The sequence below is a fragment of the Acartia tonsa genome, chromosome 12, assembly GCF_053477335.1.
Source record: "Acartia tonsa isolate MP-2025a chromosome 12, ASM5347733v1, whole genome shotgun sequence".
Lineage (NCBI taxonomy): Eukaryota > Metazoa > Arthropoda > Copepoda > Calanoida > Acartiidae > Acartia > Acartia tonsa.
Window position 1 is genome coordinate 4,403,948 of NC_137271.1, and position 22,573 is coordinate 4,426,520.

The 22,573-nt window shown below is 31.8% G+C and overlaps 2 protein-coding genes across 6 annotated transcripts in view; one reads left to right on the plus strand and one right to left on the minus strand.

The window, feature by feature from the left end:
• LOC145334274 (glycerol kinase 3-like) overlaps positions 1 to 22,573 on the minus strand; it is a 159,711-nt gene that overhangs the window by 79,536 nt on the left and 57,602 nt on the right. For all 5 annotated transcript variants that reach the window (XM_080179664.1, XM_080179665.1, XM_080179669.1 and 2 more), the window contains exon 2: positions 358 to 406. In XM_080179664.1, coding sequence (XP_080035790.1) covers positions 358 to 401 — 44 coding nt within the window. In that variant the 5' untranslated portion in view covers positions 402 to 406. The remainder of the gene's footprint in view (positions 1 to 357; positions 407 to 22,573) is intronic.
• On the plus strand, positions 11,857 to 17,433 carry LOC145334276 (uncharacterized). Its single transcript, XM_080179671.1, has 7 exons — positions 11,857 to 12,155; positions 12,433 to 12,461; positions 14,409 to 14,488; positions 15,341 to 15,497; positions 16,065 to 16,158; positions 16,453 to 16,550; positions 17,113 to 17,433. Exons 1-7 carry the CDS (start codon positions 12,134 to 12,136, stop codon positions 17,392 to 17,394), a joined length of 762 nt encoding a protein of 253 aa, XP_080035797.1. The 5' UTR covers positions 11,857 to 12,133; the 3' UTR covers positions 17,395 to 17,433.

A 22,573-nucleotide genomic window follows, 5' to 3' on the forward strand; every position in this document is an offset into this window, starting at 1 on the left:
ATTATGCATCTATTTTAAACCAACTATCAATCTATATTACTATTTAGACCAGCAATCGTGGTGCAACACGTAGTGCATCCGCTCGTTGTCGGGAAGGTGATAGGTACGAATACAAATCAGACACTGCGTCATAACTAAAGACGTTAAAAATGGTTCCTATTAATGCTATATCAGGTTCACGACATAAATAGTTAAGGATGCACACTTAGAACTTCTAAGACAAAGGTCGTGCAATCATAAGGATAGTTGTTTGTAGGACGTATGACCATATAACCATGCACATCATTAAGCAAAGTTAAAAATATCTCATGGTGTATCCCGTCCTCAAGGCTATCCGAGGCTATCTTATTTATTTACCTAGTGCTAGAAGTTCCCTGATCAATCGCCGCTATAAGATTCATTCTAAATCTGAAAATAAAACAATTTAGTATATACTATACCAACACTAGCGGCTACGCCCCCTAGAAGCCTCTAGAGGCACCTAAGGTAGGAGGGGGGAAAGTCGACCTCATCCCAATTTATATTTGAGTTTTAAGAGTAAAAAAATATTTTTTTTTTGGGGGGGGAGGGAGGGGGATGAAGACACCCTCCCCAAAAATAGATTAAAACCTTCCCAGGACCTAAAAGAAGCTTCACCTTAAAGGAGAACAATATCGGTTCAGCTGTTGGCGAGATCCTTCGGGACAGACAAAAAACGCTTACTACTTTATATAATAGGATAAGGATAATTGTCACACTGACGGACATTGTGAGTTACTGAGTAGATGCTCATTACTCCGCCAAATCTCAGTCTTCTGTCTTTAACAGCAGCTGAAAGTATTATCAATAAATCACTGAATATGACATTTTGTTACATAAATATCTTACCCACTAATAAGAATTTTGTCTTATGAAAACAAGAGCTGGATCTTTAAATCATTTTAGTGGTGAGTCAGATCGAGGTGAGCTGAATTTCAGCCAATCACAGCGCGGCATTTCATAAAATGCTGTGATCTTATTGGTGGAAAGTTGACTCACCCCGATCTGGCTCACCACTAAAATGATTCAAAGATCCAGCTCAGGATGACAACATCCAAAAGTTACGAATCACCAAAAATAATGGATTGACTTGACAAACACATACAGCAGATATTCCGTCACAAAAAATAAGAGCTAAAACATGCTATTTTTGTATAGTAGAAAATCATAAAAATATATTTGTCCGAAAGACCAACGAACCAACTAAGATTTATACTTGATATTCTTTGGTAAGGGGTATCTTGATTAAAAAGAAAAGTGTTCTATAATATCAGCCGAGAGAAAAATACATTTCCTCAGTTTCGCTACAAAAATAAAATTAAAGAGTAGCTTCGATACTAAAATATTACCCAACTTAAATTTAAAATTAACTGCAAGTCAGAGCTAAGACAGTTGACAATAAATTAATATACATCCCCAATAATGATAAACAAAATTTACTCTTTTTTAGATTAAAAATAATGGTTAAAAGTTTAGACACTACTTGTTTAAACAAACCAATTAAAATTCACTAACAGTACCCAAAGTTTTATGCTAATTAATAAGATATTATACAACTTTGGGTACCAGTATAATTTACATTCCAATGTCCCCTCTCTTCCTGCTACAAGCACACATATGTTTCTAATTATTTTTAACAATTAACTTCCTTTCCAGTGTGGCTTCGAAACCGATTGATATCCGCTGTATTAGAACTGGTCCTTAGCCATACTGAAAAAGCCATACTGAAAAATCATGTATAGCATCGTATTACAGACATTTGTACTTGAATAATAAAGTAAAAATCATTTTATTAAAGCCAGTTTTGTTAACTTGACCTTCGGTCTCTTAAGACTTTCAAAACTAGTTTACAACTATAAGTTTTTATTTTAGTATCAGCGGAAAGCTGTCTATAATAATATGCGATAAATAACTATTAACAAATAACATCCTTTCTTGTTTGAAAGAATTTAAACAACTGAGAGAGAAGTTAAAGAATATTTATATTAATTTTGGGGGAATATCTTATAAATAGAATGGTTTGTAAAATTACGTAGAAAGCTGATATAAGGCTATAGGGGTTAAAATATACACATACATTTTCAATTTTTATAATTCATAAGTTTTCTATAACTATGTTGGTCTTATACTGGGATCTTAAAGGAAAGATAAGACAATGGATGGTAATTTATGTACACCCTAAATTACGATAAACAAATTTATTCTATTGTAGATGAAAATTATTGTCGGAAAAGTTTTAACACTCCAATAAAATTTTTTTAAAGATTCTCAAATTTTCTTAAATTAAAGATAGTATCTATAAAACATTGGGGATTAGTATTTTTATAGTCAAATGTCCCCTCCCTTCCTTATATAATTTTGATAAGATTTTTTAATTATTTTTTAGGAAAAGCATACTCCAAACCTAAGAAATTAGGGCTACATACTAACAACAACAAAAAACATGCTTTTTTTGCTATTTATCCCAGTAATAAAAATGTAACTGCATAATATAAATGTCATATTTCTGGGTAATTGACATGAAGATTAAATACAGATTTAAATTTTCTTTGTTGAATTATATGCATAAGCTTAGTTTTCTTTTTCTAAATACTGTAACTTACAATAATCTCTGTGTTGCATTTGAATTAAAATGAGTGGATATATTATTACATGGATCTTACACCAGATTTCCATGTTCTTTGATAAAGTAAAACTCGCAGCGGGCTAAAATAACGATACCTCCCATCATCCTCTTTTACCACATCTCCTCCCCTTCTACTGGATGAACGAACTGACAAATTAATGAATTTCATGTTAGGAACCTACGACAATTTTTCACCTGTCATAATATTCACATATTTTCTACATTCGTTTTTATATTTATACGATGACAAATTCAACTAGTTATTTCAAGAATAGTCTCACTTCTAGTTTTCTAGTTTGATAGAAAAATTGGTATTTCTCGCATTCATTCGAATCTGGTGGATCAGAACCGGTTCTTATCCATACAAAAAACTATGTCTAGCATCGTATTATATCCAGTTTTCTACGAATATAAAAATGTGCAATCATAAGATTAAAGCTAGTTGTTTTAGCCCGTGCCTTTGGCACCTCAGGACTAAAAAACTGGTTTTAATCTTATAATTGTACATTCTATATCCGCGGAAAGCTGTTTATAATACGATGCGAGAAATAACTATTATCACATTTTGACTAGCACTTTCCAATATCTTTAGCTTCAGACAAAAAAAAAACTTTATAATTCATAATATAGGAAAATTTCTAAAATACTGTAAATTACAGCAATTTCTGTGTTACATTTGAATTTAAAGATTAGTTTGAAATAATGGATGTAGAATACGTGGATATATAGACAGGGTAAAACTTGTAGTCAATTTGGATTGCTAATATGGACCTCCTTTATTGATCAGTTCGTCCATCCAGTAAAGGGAGTGAATGGGGGGTATCGTTGTTTTAGCCAGCTAAAAGTATCACTTTAGTACAGGAAAAACTGGTGCAATATCCAAGTAATAATAAATTGATTTAAAAAAAGTAAATATAGAATATAAATATATTAGGTATATAAACTTACTAAACATAAAATAACCTAATATTTATGCAACGCAATTGTTAAGTGTTAGAATTTTTATGTTTTAACAACAAAATAAATTTTTACAATTGTAGGTTTACAAAAGGGGGTTAAAGGGGAGAGTATCCACCCCCCCTGGAAAATAAGATGGGTGGATATAACTCTAGTAATCCCAAACTAATGTATTTTTTCATCCTTGTTTAATATAGCTAGCATTTTTGAAAGAACACCAAATTTTGAATTATTTTATCATGTTAGCATCAGGTTTAAGTTTAAATAAGTCTTGATAAAAGATTTGTTTATAATATTAAATAATTCTCATAAAGAGTGTTTGCAGTTTACAGAGAAAAATCGGGTTAAGAAAAAAACCAATTGCTCACAATTTTCCAGTATGGCTTCGAAACCAATTAATTTCCACTGGATTAGAACCAGCTTTCAGACATACTGAAAAATCATTTATAGCATTGCAGAAAATTTCCCCGAATATTAAAACAAAAATCATAAAATTTAATACCAGTTTTCATCTTATATATTTTTTATCAATATTCACGGAATTCAATTCAATGCACTATAATTCATTAAAATTTTTATTTAAACAACCCACACACTTTCCTTGTAAAATGATAATTTTTATTAATTTAACACATTATAAATAGTACATACATACATAAGACCTTGCAACAATTTACAGAATTACTTCTTTAGGTTACATAAAGGTCCTAATGATAAGGTATAATTATATAGATGTATAATCCAGATAATTACCTGCCCAAAGTGGTAGAGTTCATTTTCGTCTGCTAGCAAATTGCTTTATGATATTTTGTACTAACTGATATGTGTTTATATTTTTGATGACATTAGCTGATTTTAAAGACCCAATATAAAATCGAGTCCCAACCCTGTAGGCATAGTTACATATAGATCATGCCCTCTATATTCTTTTACTATAATGTCCCAGGTAGGAGAAGAGCAAAGATAAACTTAATGCCTTTCCTGTCCCTAATAATTAGATTATCATGATATTAAGAAATGAGAAGGCAACAAGGATGACAACATCCATAAGTAATAAAGCACAAAAAAGCACTGAAATCTTGCATGCCAGTTGATTTAAAGAGGTACAATGTAGAATTGCAAATAAATGACAGTGATTTTTTTTTTACTTTTTTCACAGTTCCACATTGTATCTCTTTAAAGCAACTGTCATGCAAAACTTCAGTGCTGTAACACATTTTTAAATTAGTTCCTTTGACTGTTAGTTTTGGTTTCAAAAACCCCCCTTATGAACTCAAAATTTTGAAATCTTACAAAAATGGATAAGATAGTTAAAAAATAATCATGCTGACAATTACAACTTGTTATTACTGCTTAAAGTTGAATTTAATAGAAATATTGAAAAAAGTTTAGCTTTGTGATTAAAACAAACAAATAAAATCTATTGAAAACCTTATCTTCTTATTTATTTGAAAACAAATAAACAAAATATTTTTAAAAAGTTTATTTGCTTTTGAAATTATTTTTATTTATCTAAAATTTAATGACATAATAAAATCTAATGAACAAGCATAGCTACTCTTAAACTTATATTCAGATATATAATTAAGTTGATAGTTTGTTAAATGATGAAATTGAATATTGATTACCCCTGTAGATGGTGGGGGAGGTGGGGTTATTATAAACGAACAAATACTTTTCATACCAACCCCCCAAAAATAAAAAAATATGCTTTATTATGTTTTGTCTATAATAAAATTATTCTTTACTACAATCTATCTATAATACAAAGTAGAACGATGTCTGTCCGTCTGAAGCTTAAGATCTCGGTAACCGCTGAACCAAATGGGCTCTACTCTTCAGGGAATGTACCTATTGGTCCTGCGGTGGTTTAAAGCTATTTTCTTGGGGGGTGGGACACCCCCAACCCCCCCAAATACAAAAAAAATCCCCCCCCATTTTTTTTTTTTTACAAATTTTACGAATTTTATGAATTTTACGAATTTTACGAATTTTACGAATTTCGCGAATTTAATCGCAAAATGTTTTCCTGCTGGGTAGGTGCGAAAATTTGTTATCCGTTCTGCTGGGTAAGTAATAGAAGATGTAATTATACCTCTTGAGGCAAAGCCCCTAGAGGCTAGGGGCAAAGCCACTAGTAAACAATAAAGTAATAAAATGTTTTTTTGTCTGTTTGTAATGATTGTGTTCTCCATAACAAGGTAGCTTCTCATAGGTCCCGGGAAGGTTTATAACTATTTTGGGAGAGAGTACCACTCTCCTCAGTGAAATTCACAAAAAAAAATTTAACATCATCGCCCCCTGTGGACATTTATGCAATTAGCTATAAACTTAATTAACACCATCTATCAGTGAAAAAAATATTTTTGGTAAATAGCTGATTTTAAAATAGATTGAAAAGAAACAATTTTACATGTCCCCAGAGGCCTCCAGGGGCGTAACCGCATAATTCTTTCTTTTAACACTTATTCTAAAAGAAAAATAATTCTATAATACATGCACATTTGTATAAAATGTTCATTTTCCTGAGAGAGATGAACAGTAAATCACAAAATTCTTGTTTTCTTTTCATCAAAAATGCAATTCAACTTCTCTGCCCTTGAATTATATTCTGCACATCTCACACTGAAGATTGAAATCAAAACAAGACTGTCAACATCCATTAAAGAGAACCGAGCAAATAGTACAGTCAGATGAAGTGCTTGCTCTTAAAAGAACAAAATAGTGTAAAGCAGGCGGTTTTTTTTGAGATTTTATTAAGACTTTAAAAGACTTGATAAAAAAAAATTTATTATAAGCCTGTGTAATTTTCTCCCAGTTTTAACAAATATGAATGTTTCAAAGAGTTGGCCATAAAAATTGTGTCACCCTATCATATTCATATCCGATTAGATATAATTGACATATGTATATTTAAGTCATTCACCAAACATTAATTATGCCTGCATTGGTGTAGCCTGCATAAGTTTCTCGTTTTTAACAATTATAAATATTTTAAAGAGGTAGCAATAAGAAATGGGCCACATTAGCATATCCGATTAGATATATTTCACATTTTGTCAATCAAACTAATGCAGTTACTCCTTTTTGTAACTTGGGCTTCTTCGTAAAGGTGTTCATATAATATAACCAATTATATAACTTGACATACAGACAATTGTATTGACAATAATTACAGCAAGCTATTGGATTTTCAGGAAAGAAGGGAGAGACAATTGGGCTATAAATTACACAAGTACCAAAAGTTATATCGTCACATTTTCTTAATTGTTGTCGCAAAAACTTTGAGTACTCTAATTGAATTTTGATTGGTAGATTCTAAACTAATAGTATCCAAACTTTACAGCCAATAATTTTAATATACCGAAGGAGTAATTTTGTTTATCATCATTGGGAATTATTTCAATTTATCACCCATTGTCTTATCTCTTCAGATCCTTGATTTTCAGATTTCATATTTAAATTGAGATGAAAATTTAAACCTACCCTTAATTTTATACCCCCAAATGTTTAAGATTTCAAAAATATTCTTAAATACTCTAAATACTCATTTAACCCTAATATCACACACCCTCCACTCCCTGGAGCAATAAGGTCCATGTTAGCAACCTAAACTAACTAACAATTTTCCCCTGTCTATATATCCACGTATTCTATATCCATTATTACCAACTTACAAATAGACCAAAATAGCTGCTGAAACTTCACTATAACTTCAGCTTTGTGTGAACACCTATATCAAGAAACGTAGCACGTGTGTTCGTGTGTGTGTGTGTATGTGTGTGTGTTTCTTTCCTCACTTTTTACGTCAAACTAACTTCGACTATTTGATTCTATTCTAATATTTTACAGGGACAATGGAATACTAAAAAAAATTATCAAATAAAGTTGTATGGTTATTTTTGTCTAAAGCTTTTTTCTAAAGCTTAAAGATTTTAATAACTACTGAATTAAGTTATGATTTATCTTAAATATAAAATCACGTATCCCCAATTCTGTTTCTAGCGGGCGGATGGACATTTAGAATTATAAGGTAGCTACGCTAATAAATATTACTTTTTAGACGCGTGACGAGAAATATATTTTGGGAAAAAAAACAAAAGATTGAATTTATTAAATCGATATTTTTTACTATTATAATATAAATGTAAGTAATTTTAGTAGCAAGGTTGATCTATAATTAGATAAATATGTCCATCTGTCTGTCTGTCTATTCTCGATTAAACATCAGGGATCTCAAGGGATAAGACAATGACCTCAATGATTATACAAAAAAAACCTTCAGTAATAGTGGTTGAAATTTTTCGACACTCAACTTCATGAACCAACCAATCAAAAATCAATAAAGGTCTCCAAAGTTGTTGAGCCAACGAATACTAACGCTTGTTATATTAAAAAGCTTCACTTTTAAAAATGATTTTTGTTGATTCAACGCTAATAAAAACTAATGACCAAAAATTTTAAATTTTGTCAACAACTTGAAAACTATACAATTTCAGGAGTTAAAGATATTATAGACAGCTTTCTGCGGATATTAAAATAAAAACTGCTTAGATTAATTCCGGTTTTGTTAGCCCCAAGGGGCCGAAGGCCCGGGCTAACAATTCTGGTATTTCATTTATGATTTTTATTTTGTTATAAATAGAAATTTGTCTGTAATACGAGACTATATACAATGATAAACCCGCGACCGTGGCTCAACACGTAGCGCATCCGCTCGTCGTCGGGAAGGTGATAGGTTCGAATCTCGGGCCGAAACCGCGTCATAACTAAAGACGTTAAAAATGGTTCCTATTGCTGCTATGTCAGATGCGCGACATAAATAGTTAAAGTAGGGGGAATGCCTTGGCCCAAAACAGGCGCAACTCGTTACCATGCACAGTTGGGACTTCTCAGACAAAGGTCATGCATCACAGAGAGTTGGTTGTCTGATGGATGTTACTTAGCCTAATATCATTGGGTGTTTGGACAGAGAAGGGTACGTTACAGTCATCCTTAGTTCTCCTTGATTGCTAGACCAGGACCTGGACAGTACATCAAATCGATAAGGTCCTGGACTGCAATCCCGTACGAGGTAATCTAGGTAATATACAATGATACACATGATTCTTTATTCTGCAAAAATATAAAATTAATTTCTGGTATAATTTTACTATGCTATTCATATGATTTTCGGAATACAGATTCCTATTACAAAAAGGTTATAAGCGAGGCATCTCTTTAATCAAGTCCTAAAAATGTAAGCATTTCCTTAAACAGTATCCGATATTTAAACAGTTTTGCAACAAATATACTTACAATTTTGTTTAGACTTCTAAATCTTTATTTTGCTTATTCAGTTCTGACACTATATATGTATTAATAAATGTTCGTTTGTCCTACCATTTCCCAGCTTCTATATCATTCTATTTATATATCACATTTTAAATAATTTTAAGATTTTAACACACAATTTTCACAATATTAACTATACAAAATCCGGTCTACAACTGCTTCTTATAATAAGTATTGTTGTGTTTAATTCCGTCTGCTATTTGCTTTAAGGGATGTTTTTGCAACACAGTAAAAAAATTAATAAGCAAATTAAAGTGTAAAGGTGAAAATCGGGGCAGGAATAAGGTATAACCAATAAGCGAACTAAATATAAAATAATATTTGGGGGGCAGATATAATGGTCATCAATTCTATGATATGTTGCCCCCAACGACAGCTGAAAATTACGTTATAGGTTTCGTGATTTTTCAAAATAAAATTTCAAGCTGGGATAGAACAATGGACAATAAATCAGAATCTATCCCAAAATACTTTAATGTGAAATCTGCCTTTATCTATTTTTATTTTTATAAATGAATTTTATATTTATTTATTGCTATTCTAATAAAATTGGCGGGTTTTTCTTGAAACTTTCGATCAGCTGATCTTTGTTGTTATAGTTGTAACCATATTGTAAAATGTTCCATTTAAAATGGCCCAAATTGATCAGAAATTTTTTTAAATGAAGTAATGATAAATGTCACAAATCTAAAGGGATATGACAATTGCAGATAAATATATTTACATCCCTAATTATGATACACAAAAATACCTTTTTTATCCTGATAAATCTAATAATTTTTTTTTTTTAGATTAGTTTATAAAGTTTACTAGTGGCTGTGCCCCTAACATCTAGAATCTAAGGAGAGGGCAGAAAAATATAGCCTAAAACTATCTCAAGATTTTGATCTAAAAATGATATAGCCTAAAACCTAACATTATGAAGCTTCCCAAATAGATACTCAATCGGTTACTACTGGATGAAAGAACTGACTAATAAATTATGCCCATGTTAGCAACCTAAATTGACAACAATTTTCTAACTCTTATTATATTCACGTATATTCTACATCCATTGATGTTACGAAATTTAAATTGCTTTTCCTTAACTTGTCAAATGCAAAGAATATAAAATGCACAGCTACTCTATATAACTAAAGTACGTCCAAACGTCCTAAACACACAACTTATAACATTTTGAATTTATAAATTTAAAGTTTGTCTTTTATTCGCCAACTTATAAATAATTAAGATTTTTATATAAAAAAAAGTTGATTCTAAAATCTAGGCTATAATAAATATATACTAGGGGCTTTGTTTATAAAGGGGCTAGAAAATAGCTTGAAACCAACCAAAGAAGACAATTTAATATCGGTTTAGTAGTTATTGAGATGTTAAGATTCTCAGGGAGGGAGGGGACATTGGGCTGGTTATTACACTAGTCCCCAAAGTTTTATAATAATGTTTTTCTCATTCGTTGGCTTAACAACTTGGGACTAATAGAATTTTGATTGGTTGGTTCATTAAGTTTCAACCACAAATTATAATCTACATACAGAAGGGGTAATTTTATGTATTTTCATTAGAGATGTACATAATCAATCATTATCTTATCCCTTATGATCCCTGGGTGATTCTCCTTACGAATGTTGTCATCCTTGTTGATATATATTAAATTGTTTTTTCTTTTGAGACTTTTCGTTTTAACTTTGTAACACTGCTAGAGGCAAAGCTAGGATTTTGGTGCTTTCCCTCCAAATACCTGGCGATCATAGACCCTACTCCTTTGATTTTTAGAATGAATTGATATTAATGAAGTAGACCTTTTTTTACTTTTCTCGTGTGGAGTCTATAGCTGCCGTGCCCTAACCCCGCGGGGCTACCCTGTACCCTATCCTATGTAACCTAACCCCGCGGGGCTACCCTGTACCCTATCCTATGTAACCTAACCCCGCGGGGCTACCCTGTACCCTATCCTATGTAACCTAACATAGCCTGAACACAAACAAAGGTAAAAACTACCCCCCCCCCCCCTCTAACGTTTCTATTTTCAAAACTGGTGGCGGTTGATGGGGGGATTCTGTGGTCGCTAATAACTTTCAGGGAAACTGCCGATTAATCAAACTATACATTACAAAAATTCCACCCGTCTATCTTAAATAGCAGCCAAGAAAATAACACTTTTTTATATTAAAATATAAGGATCTACTACAGTTCACGGTAAAATATTGCTGGTAAAGAATATTGCTAAAAATCTATGAATTTTAAAGGCTGCTAGCTGCCAAACGGCTGAACGTACAGATCATACCCGCACACCATTTTAAGCGGTATAAGAAGGCCTACAAATAATCTGGAATAGCCAAGATCCAATGATGCACAGGGAAAGCTTCGCTGAAGTAAAAAAACGTAAAATAGGCCTTCTTCGCGCATTTCTCTGCACTGCGAGACAATTATGCATTATTGATTTATGGCTATTCCAGATTAGTTGTAGGCCTCCTTATGCCGCTTAAAACAGTGTGCGGTCATGATCTGTACGTTCAGTCGTTTGGCAGCTAGCAGCCTTTAAAATTCATAGATTTTTAGCAATATTTGTAACCAGCAATATTTTACCGTGAACTGCAGTAGATCCAAATATAAGATTCACGGTATATAGACAACCGACTGACAAAATTAATATACATAATTTGTTTTCCTCTGAAAAACAGTCTGACAGACAAATTAAATTGTATAACGATGATCTTATTAAATTTTATAAATGAAATTTTAAAATCCTTTTTTCTATTTCTTAATTTTTTTGTCGTCTGCAAAGGGTTAAATATTTGAAAAACTTAAGTTTTATTTTTTTTTGTAAAATAATGTTGAATGTTTTTAGATATTTTAAACGTCTAAAAATTATGAAAGCTTTATTCCTATAATTTAATGCAGTAAAATATTTTTGTCTAAAGCTAAAGATCTCGGAAATAGCTGGTCGGAATAGGTTGTACTTTTTTTTAGGGAAGCTTAATAAAAGGTTTTCGGCTATTTTCCTTATCTCCCCATCCTAGAGGATAGGGGTGATTCCAAAAAATTAATTTTAAAGTACGTTTGTTGTAAAAAAAAAACTGGTTTTTATATTTGTTTGTATACTTTGTACTTAACGTACACATCTATAAATGCTGAGGTTAATTAAGTATTAGTATCAGTTGTGTTTTATTGATCATATCATTTAGTATTGGGAATATGAAGCTTTTCGTTTTATTTGGTAAGTATTTTATTATTCTGTTTTGGTGTTTACCTAGGTTTTAATTATATACATGTTAACTTTATATTACAAATAGCTTTTTATTCTTGATATTTTTAGTAAATTTGTTAAAATTTTTATACTTTTTAAAATCATTTAGGGTATTAATCTCTGATCTTTTTAGAAACTTATATTGATTTCCGTTAAATATTATACTTTATAATATCACCCCTCCCCCCCCCCCTTAATATTTTGAATTATAAATAAAGTCTTAATTTAAATTTTCTTTATGTTTTAGGACTTGTTGGTCTTTCCTGCGCCCAATATGTAAGTATGTTTTTATTTTGAAGTTAAGTTTTTCTAGAATTAATTTATGTTCGTCAGTTGGTCAATACTGCTTTAGGGAAAATGTTTATTCTTTTAAAATTTTGAAAGAACTATTATATATTTACGGTTAAATAAATAATATATTTGTCTATCCTTGCGTCAAAAGTAGTTCAGTTATTTTATATTTTTGAGTATATGTTCTGTACTTTCCTTTTTTTGATAGTTCACGTTCCATGGTCTTTTTGGTGTTGGTTTTTTTTTACTTGTTTTAGTTATTAAATGCTAATTCTCATTTGTCATTCGAAATTTCTACCCTTTAAACTATTTTAATTTAAATTCTTCTTTTTTTTTGATATTTTGTACACGATTCCTGATATATTTGTCAATAGCAAGAGTAAGTTCAACTAAGACTCAATGATTCCTAAAATTTTTAACAATTTATATAATTTTGATTTCCTGAAGGAACTAAATTATAAACTCTATTTTAATATTTATAAATATGTGTGTTATATACGGTTTTTTACAACTACTTCTTCAAGTTTTTACTTAGATTATTAACTTTGCTTTTATGGGTGCTTCATCTTATTTACATATTTGCTTCGCAATTATAAGTTACTTTTAAACAAGGATGACAACATCCATAAGTAGCGAAGCACAAAAAATAAAATCATAAATGGTAATACATACAAGTAGATTTAAAGTGTATTTATTAATTGATTTATTGGAGAAAATAAACACAAAACCCTGTTTTATTTTGTATAATGATGACAATCAAAGTAAATAACTTAAAAGATGCCCATAACAATGGGAAAAATTATTTTGATACTGATATCCCAAAAAAGTTTTAAAATTGGACCAAAAACACCAAAGATATGATGAAATATGTAAAACATATAAAAATAGCAAAAACCTGCTAAAAAGCAGTCTGACCGCCATGCTTGTTTTCTTAAAACGACAGGAAATTTAATTTTTAAATCCTTAACTTAAAAAAATTTGGAAAATTGGACTATATACATCAAAGATATGGAAAAATCTAAAAATAGCCAAAAACCTGCAAAAAGGAAGCCTGACCCTCATGGTTGTTTTCTTTAAACAACAGGAAATTTAATTTTGATATGTATAACTGGAACAATTTTGGAAATCGTACCATAAACACCAAAGATATGGAGAAAAATGTGAAAAATAAAAAAAATAGCCTAAAACCTGCTGAAAGACAGTCTGACCGTCATAGTTGTTTTCTTAAAAGGACAGGAAATTTAATTTTGATATCTATAACTAAAAAAATTTTGGAAATCGGACCATAAACACCAAAGATATGGAGAAAAATGTGAAAAATACAAAAATAGCCTAAAACCTGCTTAAAGGCAGTCCGACCATCATAGTTGGTTTCTTTAAAGGACTGAAAATTTAATTTAGATATCTATAACTGAAAAAATTTTGAAAATCGCATCATAAACACAGAAGATATTGAGAAAAATGTGAAAAATACAAAAATAGCCTAAAACCTGCTAAAAAGCGGTCCTACCGCCATCGATGTTTTATACTTAATTGTGCTCCTTATTGATGGGAATGTTGTCAAAAAATTTCAGCATTCTTTCTTTTATAGGAGCTGAGTAAATCCCATTTCCCCCATAGCGTTACGGACTGACGGACGGACGGACGGACGGACTGACGGACGGACTGACGGACTGACGGATGGACGGACAAAGTGAATTATAGAGTAGCTTCGCTACTAATAAAAAAACAAACTATTCATTTAACTGTTTTAAATTTCCCGCGGATATTAAAATAATTAATTCTATATGTATTTGGTATGACTGAGAATTTTTTTTTGTAATAAAGCTAACCTTAAGTAGTTTTGAAGCTATACTGGAAAAAAAGTTATGCTTTAGTATCGTAGCTGCTCCATTTTAGTGTAAATAATTAATTTAAAAATGAATATTTTAGTGGCCAGTGCCAGCATATTCTGGACCTGTTTATCGCCCTGCCTACTATCCAGTTGCCTATGGTGGATATCCTTATTATGGGTAAGTTTTAGTATTTATCTAGACGTTTACGGGTGGGGGAGGGTGAAACATATTCCTGACCTGTATATCGCCCTGCCTACTATCCAGTTGCCTATGGTGGATATCCTTATTATTATGGGTAAGTTTTAGTTGTTATTTAGACGTCCACGGGTGGGGGGGGGGGGGGGTTGGGGGGTATTATATTCCTGCTTACTGTCCTTTTACCTATAGTAGATATCTTTACTATTATGGGCAAGTTTTTATTAGCGTTGTTGGGGGGGGGGGGGGGTTGGGGGGTTGGGGGGTGATATTGGATGTTGATACCCCCCCTCAACTTTTATCATTTTTAGAAATAATTCCCATTGCAAGTCTTAGAAGCCTTTCATATAACAGTTATCCAAAATAAAAAGATAGGCGTACTGAGTGGCTAATAATTTTTTTAAATTACTTTGTCTGTCCCGTAAATCTGTTAGTATTTAACACTAGGGGAAAAATGTATTCTTTGCTGCTTTAAATATAAATCTTTTCATTGAAGCGATTAACTACTTTGTATGTTGTCAGTCATTGACAAATAAATTTGATAAACTATTCAAAGAGATGTAAGAGTTTAGTCTGTACAAATCTCTAATATTTCATGACACAAACTTAAAATTTTTGACTTTATTTTTTATATATATTTAAGCCTACTAAATATATGCGCTATAACACGTGTTAAGGTCTTTTGTGCTTTTTTTTTCTCTTCCTTTTAATGAGTTGTATGGTTTAGGGTCAAAATAAGAGTTTATTTTTTGATAAAAGTTTTAGTCTACATCTAAGATTCAAATTGTTTTATCTGTAATATTTTGATATTGAATTAATATTATTCTGTTTCAGCTTGTCTGGGTTGTCCAGCGGCCTACAGCAGCCTGCTGTTCTACCTGGAGCCGGTCTACCTGGATCTGGATTAGCTTTACCTGGTTCTTCTGTCCAGTTTACTGGAACCGGAGCTGGTGCCTTTGATGTCAATGGTCTCACTGGCTTTTTCGGAACTGTAAGTAATTTTAAACTTTTCTAGTGGCTGCATCTTTAAGGCTTCTAGGGACACTAGAGAAAATCTAATTTTATAGAAATAATTACGTCTACCTCAATTAAATGTTATCTTTATCTAATTTTTCTGATTGAGTGTATTCACCCCTCCCCCCCCCCAAAAAAAAAAATAACTTCAGTCCTTACTAGTATTTATGTAAAATTACTTATAAACGAGAACCATATTTTGATTCGGGGTTAGCACTTTCAGTATGAACATTTTAACACAAAGACTCCTTTTACTAGAAAGTGGGGAATAAAATTTAATACAAAACATTTTAGCAAAGAAATTAATTTCCCCCTATAGCTTGGAAACTTACTAATATTCAGTAGGTTAAAACTGGTTATCCATTTTCCTATGAATAGAAATATGTTCAATTATAAGATTAAAAGCAGTTTTTTAGCCCATGCCATCAGGATCTTTGAATATAACTAGTTTCATCTTTTAATTTTACATATTTATATCCTCTGAAAGCTGTTTTTAATGATATCCGTAAATTTTTCTTAATTTTCTTCTATTATTTATTTTTAGGGTGCTGCTGAATGGGATGGACAAGGAGCTGGCGTGTTTGCTGGATTTGGTAATGCTGAGCTTGATGGCTCTGGACAGGTCTTCGTTGGTCCAGGTATAAAAAAAATAAAACTTTAGTGTGATTTAACTTTACAAACTAAAGTTTAACTTTTGTCTGTAGTTTCAAATACAAATAGATTTTCTTTGGTTTTTCTAAAGTGTTCAGTAGTTTTTGGTTTACAAAATATATGCTCATTTTATTTATGATTTACTGAAAGTAGTTTTGTTTTAGCTGTCCTTTTATGAGAAATTTAAATCTCAAAGGTTTATTGATTATAATTTCCTTTAAAATATCTGTAATGTTTCTTTCCCATGATTATTTTTTTTCTTTCAAAGTATTTTATTTTAGGATTTGGAGGTTTCAACAACTTTGATGGAAGTGTAGGTGTCCAGGGAACAGGAGCTCTGGTGGCCGTTGGTGATGGTGTATCTCAATTTGCTGGACAGGTATTCGTGTTTTCACCTGTTTTAGGAAACTATTTAACTTTCAGGGAACTTTCAAGTGGGGGGGGGGGGGGGGTGGCGTGTTAAAATTTACTTTCATTCTTCATTTCATGGTTAATCCTTGGTAATTCTATTTTCGATCATTCTGAGAAAAATTACTAGCTATAATATTCTATTACTATTGGAAGGTGGCTCAGCAATTTATTCATTTTGTTGGCTATTTTCTGAAACAATTTTACATGGTCAATCTACACATCATGCCTTTGGGGATTTTACTGATTTCCCCAGTTCTAGCTGGTAAGCGGCTGGCATTAAAAAATTGTTTTGGTATTTAAAATTAAGCAATAATCTATTGATAGATTTAAACTGAAAAATAGCGATAAACTGTCCTTACTTTTCAAACTTTTTACTAGATTTAGGGAAAATTAAAGCAAAGTTTATTAACTAAATTCGAATTATAAGTTATTTGTGCTTCAATTACGGGATTGTTGAATTACACCCCCCCCCTTTTAATTCTACACTTTCGGGTAACTATTTTAAAATTTAATTTTCTACTTCCTTTTAGGGAACTGCTCTGGCTGCTGGTGATATTCGAGGTGCTGTCATTAATGGCAATGGACTGACAAACATCCGTAATCCAAGAGTGGGTGCAATTGCTGCTGTGCCAAGTCTGAACACTTTTAGAAACACTCTTGTTACTGGATTAAATCAACTAGCAGGTGGTCTTGCTCCTGCTTCAGCTTTTGGAAATACTGTTAACACTAACTTTGGACAAAATGGACTTACTTATCTACTCTCCAATCAGAGAGGTGTTACTGCTATTAGTAATATTCTTAACGCTCTTTAAATACTATTTGTATGATTTTAAAATAAACTATTCAATTTATTTTTTGTTTCTTTATATAGTAATGTAGCTTTTGAAAGCCTAAGTTTCTTGCACATTTTTTTTTGGGATGTATAGAATTAATATATGTAAATTCAATCCATTCATTAAAAATCAGGATGTTTGTTTGTATGTTTGTGCTGAAGGATCTCTATTATGTTCTCCTTTAAAGAGTAGCTTTTCATAGGCCCTGGGAAGGTGTATAACTAATTTGCTTGAAAACTGTTGGCAGGGGTAAATTTTATTTACCCCACCCCCCCAAAATTTACCCCTGGGGTAAATAAAATTTTATTAAATATTTAGTATCAAAAATGCGAAGCGCGCAAAATTTTTTTTTGTTAAGATAGTTTTTATTTTGGTGGGGTATTTACCCCCCCAAAATTGTTTGAGGATAAATACCCCCTCCTAAATGGTTGGGGGGGGGGGGTGGAAATCACCCCATTACCCCCTCCCCTTGGACGTTTATGATCAAAAAAGATAAAAAGAAAGTAATTATTTTACTGTATCCTGTATTTACGTAATTTTGCAACAAATTTATATACAATTTCTTTTAGACTTTGTTATTAATGTTCTTCTTATTAAGTTCTGACACTCTACAAGCGCTATTGTGCGTTTGTCCTTCCTTCTGATTTTAGAGCTTGCCGGCCGCAAAACCTGATCTAAAAAGCGCAATATCCCTTTTCAAAACAATTTCTGAGTACCAAAGGTGTTTAAATTAGTCGCGGCGGACGCGCGGCTGCCGAGCCCTGATTTATATTCACATGGAAATTGTAACTGCGAATCTAATTATTGAATTTTCTACTTAATATTGCTTCCCATATCTTTGCAGAAAGGTTGCGAAGCAGTTATTGACAATATCCATAAAAGCGAAGCTCTACAATTAGAAGGAAGGACAAACAAACGATAACTCGTGTAGATTGTCAAAACTTGTTAAGCATAAGATAAATTTGTAAGTCGGAACAAAATTGCAAATAAATTTGTTGCAAAATTGCTCAAATACAGGATACAGTAAAAGGACATACTTTCATTTTTAGAATTTGATAATACCTCGCTTATTGTACTGTACCTTGTTGTACTAGGAATTATAATTTAAAAAGTTAGATGAATAGAACAATTGTATAATACAAAAAGTATTAAAAACTGTTAAAGGAATAGTCATCGTCATGCTAACATTTTAAATCAATAGGACAAGCAAAACATGTATATAAATTAAAACGGACGTACGGACCATTTCTAATTATAGAAAGCCTCGCTTTAAAAAAACAGGACTTTCTTGGTCATAAATAGCGTGGCTAATTTTTCAAAAACTAAACTGATAGTTAGCCTTTTCAAGAAAGCTTTACATAGATCATGTAATGGGTTTAGGCTTTTTAGTTTTATATTAGTCTTTGGATAGTTTAGGCGATTTTTTTATATATTTTAGCTCTAAGCGATGATTTTAAACAATTTTTTCAGTCCTTTTTAAATACAGATATAAGAGGCCCAATCGCTTGTATATAAATGAAACCCTATTTGTTATTTCATGGCTTTAGGTCATTTACCTTGCGATTGAACATTAAATGAAATAGATTTAATGTGCGAGGTCACCAGCCACAAATAAAAAATAAAATAAAACTAAATTAACTGTAACAGTAACAGTAACTGTAAATTCCTGTAACAGTTAGGTACAATCTAGAAAGCTTAGCAGCTCTTTATCCGTTTACAAAAATATTTGGGGGGCAGATGAAAAATAAGGTTGTCTTTGCTACAATGGCTTTTCTCCAAAATCACGAAACCTTCACAAATATTTTTTTTCAAATTAGTTCAGTTGTTAGTTACAGAATATGAATATTTCAGGCGCGAAGCTATCCTATAATTTACTTTGTGTGTCTGTCCATCAGTAGGTCAGTTCGTAAGTATTTGGGGGAAATGTAATTTTCTTGGCTTCTTTTGAAGATAGACATTTAGAATATACAGTGAAGATTCCTCTGACATATGAATGATTAGTCTATACACTTTGAGAGCATCCAACATACAACTTGCTTTGACCGTCTGTCCGTCAGTCATGCTTCAAGAGGCATGAACCTTATCTTTAAAGGTTTCGTGATTTGTCTATCTTTCTTTTTTTCTTTGATATGAACTTAAACACACTTGCTCTATAACTCACATTGTCCATTTGTCCATTCAACAGATCTAGAGTATAGATGTATAAACAGACAACTACGTCCCTCTCTTTTTCAATAACCTTTTATGTCTGCTACCAACTTGTTTTCTGCTACTTGGCTGGTTGATTTTCAATGACCCAATTGAGGGTCGGCATTAGGAGATACAGTTATTTAACCCTTTCTCCCTCAAGTATTTTACTCTAATGTCCATTCCAAGTTTGTGCTTCGATACTTATTGATGTTGTCATCCTTGTTTAAAGTTCAAGTGTAAATAAAAAGGTTAAAAACACTTATTTAAAAAAATCCTAAACCCAGAGATGGGTTTTTGAAAGATGCCGCGTTTTTTCGACAATTTTTTAGACATTGATTGATTGAACGAAGACGATGAAATTTCAACACAGAGTATACAGCATAAGAATTCAAAACTTTAAAATTATTATTTTAGCCATTTGTAAGAATTCAAATATTAAAATGTCTAATACAACTTAAATCCATTTTCGCTGCATATTTATCAATGCATCTTTTTAGAGCTGTGTTAGACATTATACAAATGGCTAAAATAATAATTTAAAATTTTGAATTATCAAGTTGTATACCCTGTTAAAAACCTTATTTCATCTTGAAGATCAATGCCCCGTACGATTTTAACAGAGTATTCAACTTGAGAATTCAAAATTTTAAATTATTATTAGCCATTTGTATAATGTCTAACACAGCTCTAAAAAGATTTAAGTTGTATTAGACATTTTAATATTTGAATTCTTATGTTGTATACTCTGTGTTGAAATCCCATCGTCTTCGTTCAATCAATAAATGTCTAAAAAATTGTCGAAAAAACGCGGCATCTTTCAAAAACCCATCTCAGTTTTGACCTTATTTTCTGATTTTGCATGGTGCATGTAGTTAGTTGTTTGATGTACATTTTTTTAAGCGAAACTACTCTATAATCACTTTGTATGTCTGTCAGTTAGTAACCCTATTTGAGTAAATGTGATTTTCTCGGATGCTATTCAAGATAGAGGATTACATATACAAGAGCATCCAGTTTGCAGTCGATTGCTAGGCTGTCAGTCATAAATGTGAAAGGTTTTATGATTTTTTTCCTGACTTATTTTTATTTTCAACCAATGAACAATTTCGTTTCTATTGATGATTTTGTGCTTTGCTACTTATTGATTTTGTCATCATTGTTTCACTAAAGTGGTAGGATGTCTGCCCGTTTCATTGACCAGTATAGGTAATTTTTAAGATCCAATGATAATAATCAAAATTATACCTGTAAAATAGAATAATTGATTAACAAGTTTGAACAACATTAGTTTGAACCAACAAATAATTTTTGGATAAGAACCGATTTTTAGTCATACTGAAAAATCATCTATAGACAATTTTTCACAAATAAAATAGAAATCATAAAATTGTTCCCAGTTTTGATAGCCTTGGCCTTGGACCCCTTGGGGCCAACAAACATGGTTTTATTCTTCCAATTATTAATTTTTAATATCCGCAAAAAGCTGTCTATAATACGATAAATAACTTTTTTGAATATCCCCTCCTTCCCTGAGATTTACTACAGAAAAATGAAAATTAAGAACTAAAACAAAAATTGGATGCTGTACGTATTGGTGCAAAAAATGGGGACAATTTTTAAATTGATTTGACGGGGCTGTTTATTTACGTCACAAGTGAGGGGAAAGAAAAGGGAAGGAGGAAAGAAACCCCCTAGAAAAGAGATGGGGGTATGACGTCACACGCCAAAACAATTTGAAATTTGTCCCCATTTTTTGCACCAATACGTACAGCATCAAAAATTGGTTTACTGTGTGTCAAAGATCAGATTATAATTATTTAATCTAAGTAGGGAATTAATCAAAGTTATTAAAACATAGTTTTGTTATAAACCAATCGCTTTACTTTATTTATATAAACCCTGCAGTTATGGTTAAAAAAACTATTAAAAACAATCTAATTCATATTCAAGCACTGACAACTACAAAAAAAAAACAATATTGAAATTTGAATCTACTCTCACTTCTCCAGAGAGCATTACAGCTCGAGACCTAGCCCTTCTGGAGAATATTGCTCTACAAGGAGATAAAAAATCGTCTTAAGTATTTAAAGTTTTTGATGAGGCTTGTAGTAAAAACCTTTCTATAGACACCTTAAGCAGGTTTCTAACTAAATCCCAGCCGCAGTATGGGGAATGCCTTGAGTTGCAAAACTGGCGGAACTCATTACATACAAAGTTACTATTTCAAGACAAAAGTCATGTAATCAAAGAGATGTTGTCTAAAGGTCATGTGGCCATCATATACATCATGCACTGCAATTATCAAATTTAGTTCAAAAATGCACCAAAATAAGATCTTGTGGTGTATCCCATCCTCATAGGTTAAAGTAATATCATTAGTAATAAATAATATTAAACTTTTTTACAATTACTTTGAGTAGGATAATTGCAATTTGCGGTGATTTCCCTCAAATTGCCTATCGAGCTCTGAACCCTCCACCCCTTATTTTAAAAATAAATTAATAATAAGGGGGAATTTTAACCCCTGTGTGGGAAACCAAAACGAATGGAGCTTAACTCACTCTTCGTTACCAATATAACCTAACTTAACCAAACATAGAGTAGTTAACGAATCCTTTCCTACCCCACCCCCGTCATTATTTTACATTTATTTTTTAAAAAGAAGCGGGGGGGGGGCTTTGTTGTCGACTTGGCATTTTAAGAGAAACCATCTATATATTATAACATCCAAGCTCCTGTTCCCTGCGGGGGCCCTAACCCTTGTTGTAGGCTAACCTAACTTTATTCTGAACTTTAAAGAACCCATTTTGACCTAACTGAACAAAAAAATTCTATAATGGGTGCACTTCCACGTTATCCAGAATGATGGACGTAATGTGTAAATATACAAAACAAGAACGAGACAGACCGACAGACTAACGGACCAGTCAGATATATTATAGATGCTCAATGATAAGGGTATCTTCAC

What these genes read in the sequence shown, in the direction of transcription:
- LOC145334276 (XM_080179671.1), top strand. Translation starts at nt 12,134, where the DNA reads ATGAAGCTTTTCGTTTTATTTG. An exon ending in GAAGCTTTTCGTTTTATTTG is followed by an intron (nt 12,156 to 12,432) that starts GTAAGTATTTTA and finishes TTTATGTTTTAG; the next exon opens with GACTTGTTGGTCTTTCCTGC. An exon ending in TATCTCAATTTGCTGGACAG is followed by an intron (nt 16,551 to 17,112) that starts GTATTCGTGTTT and finishes ACTTCCTTTTAG; the next exon opens with GGAACTGCTCTGGCTGCTGG.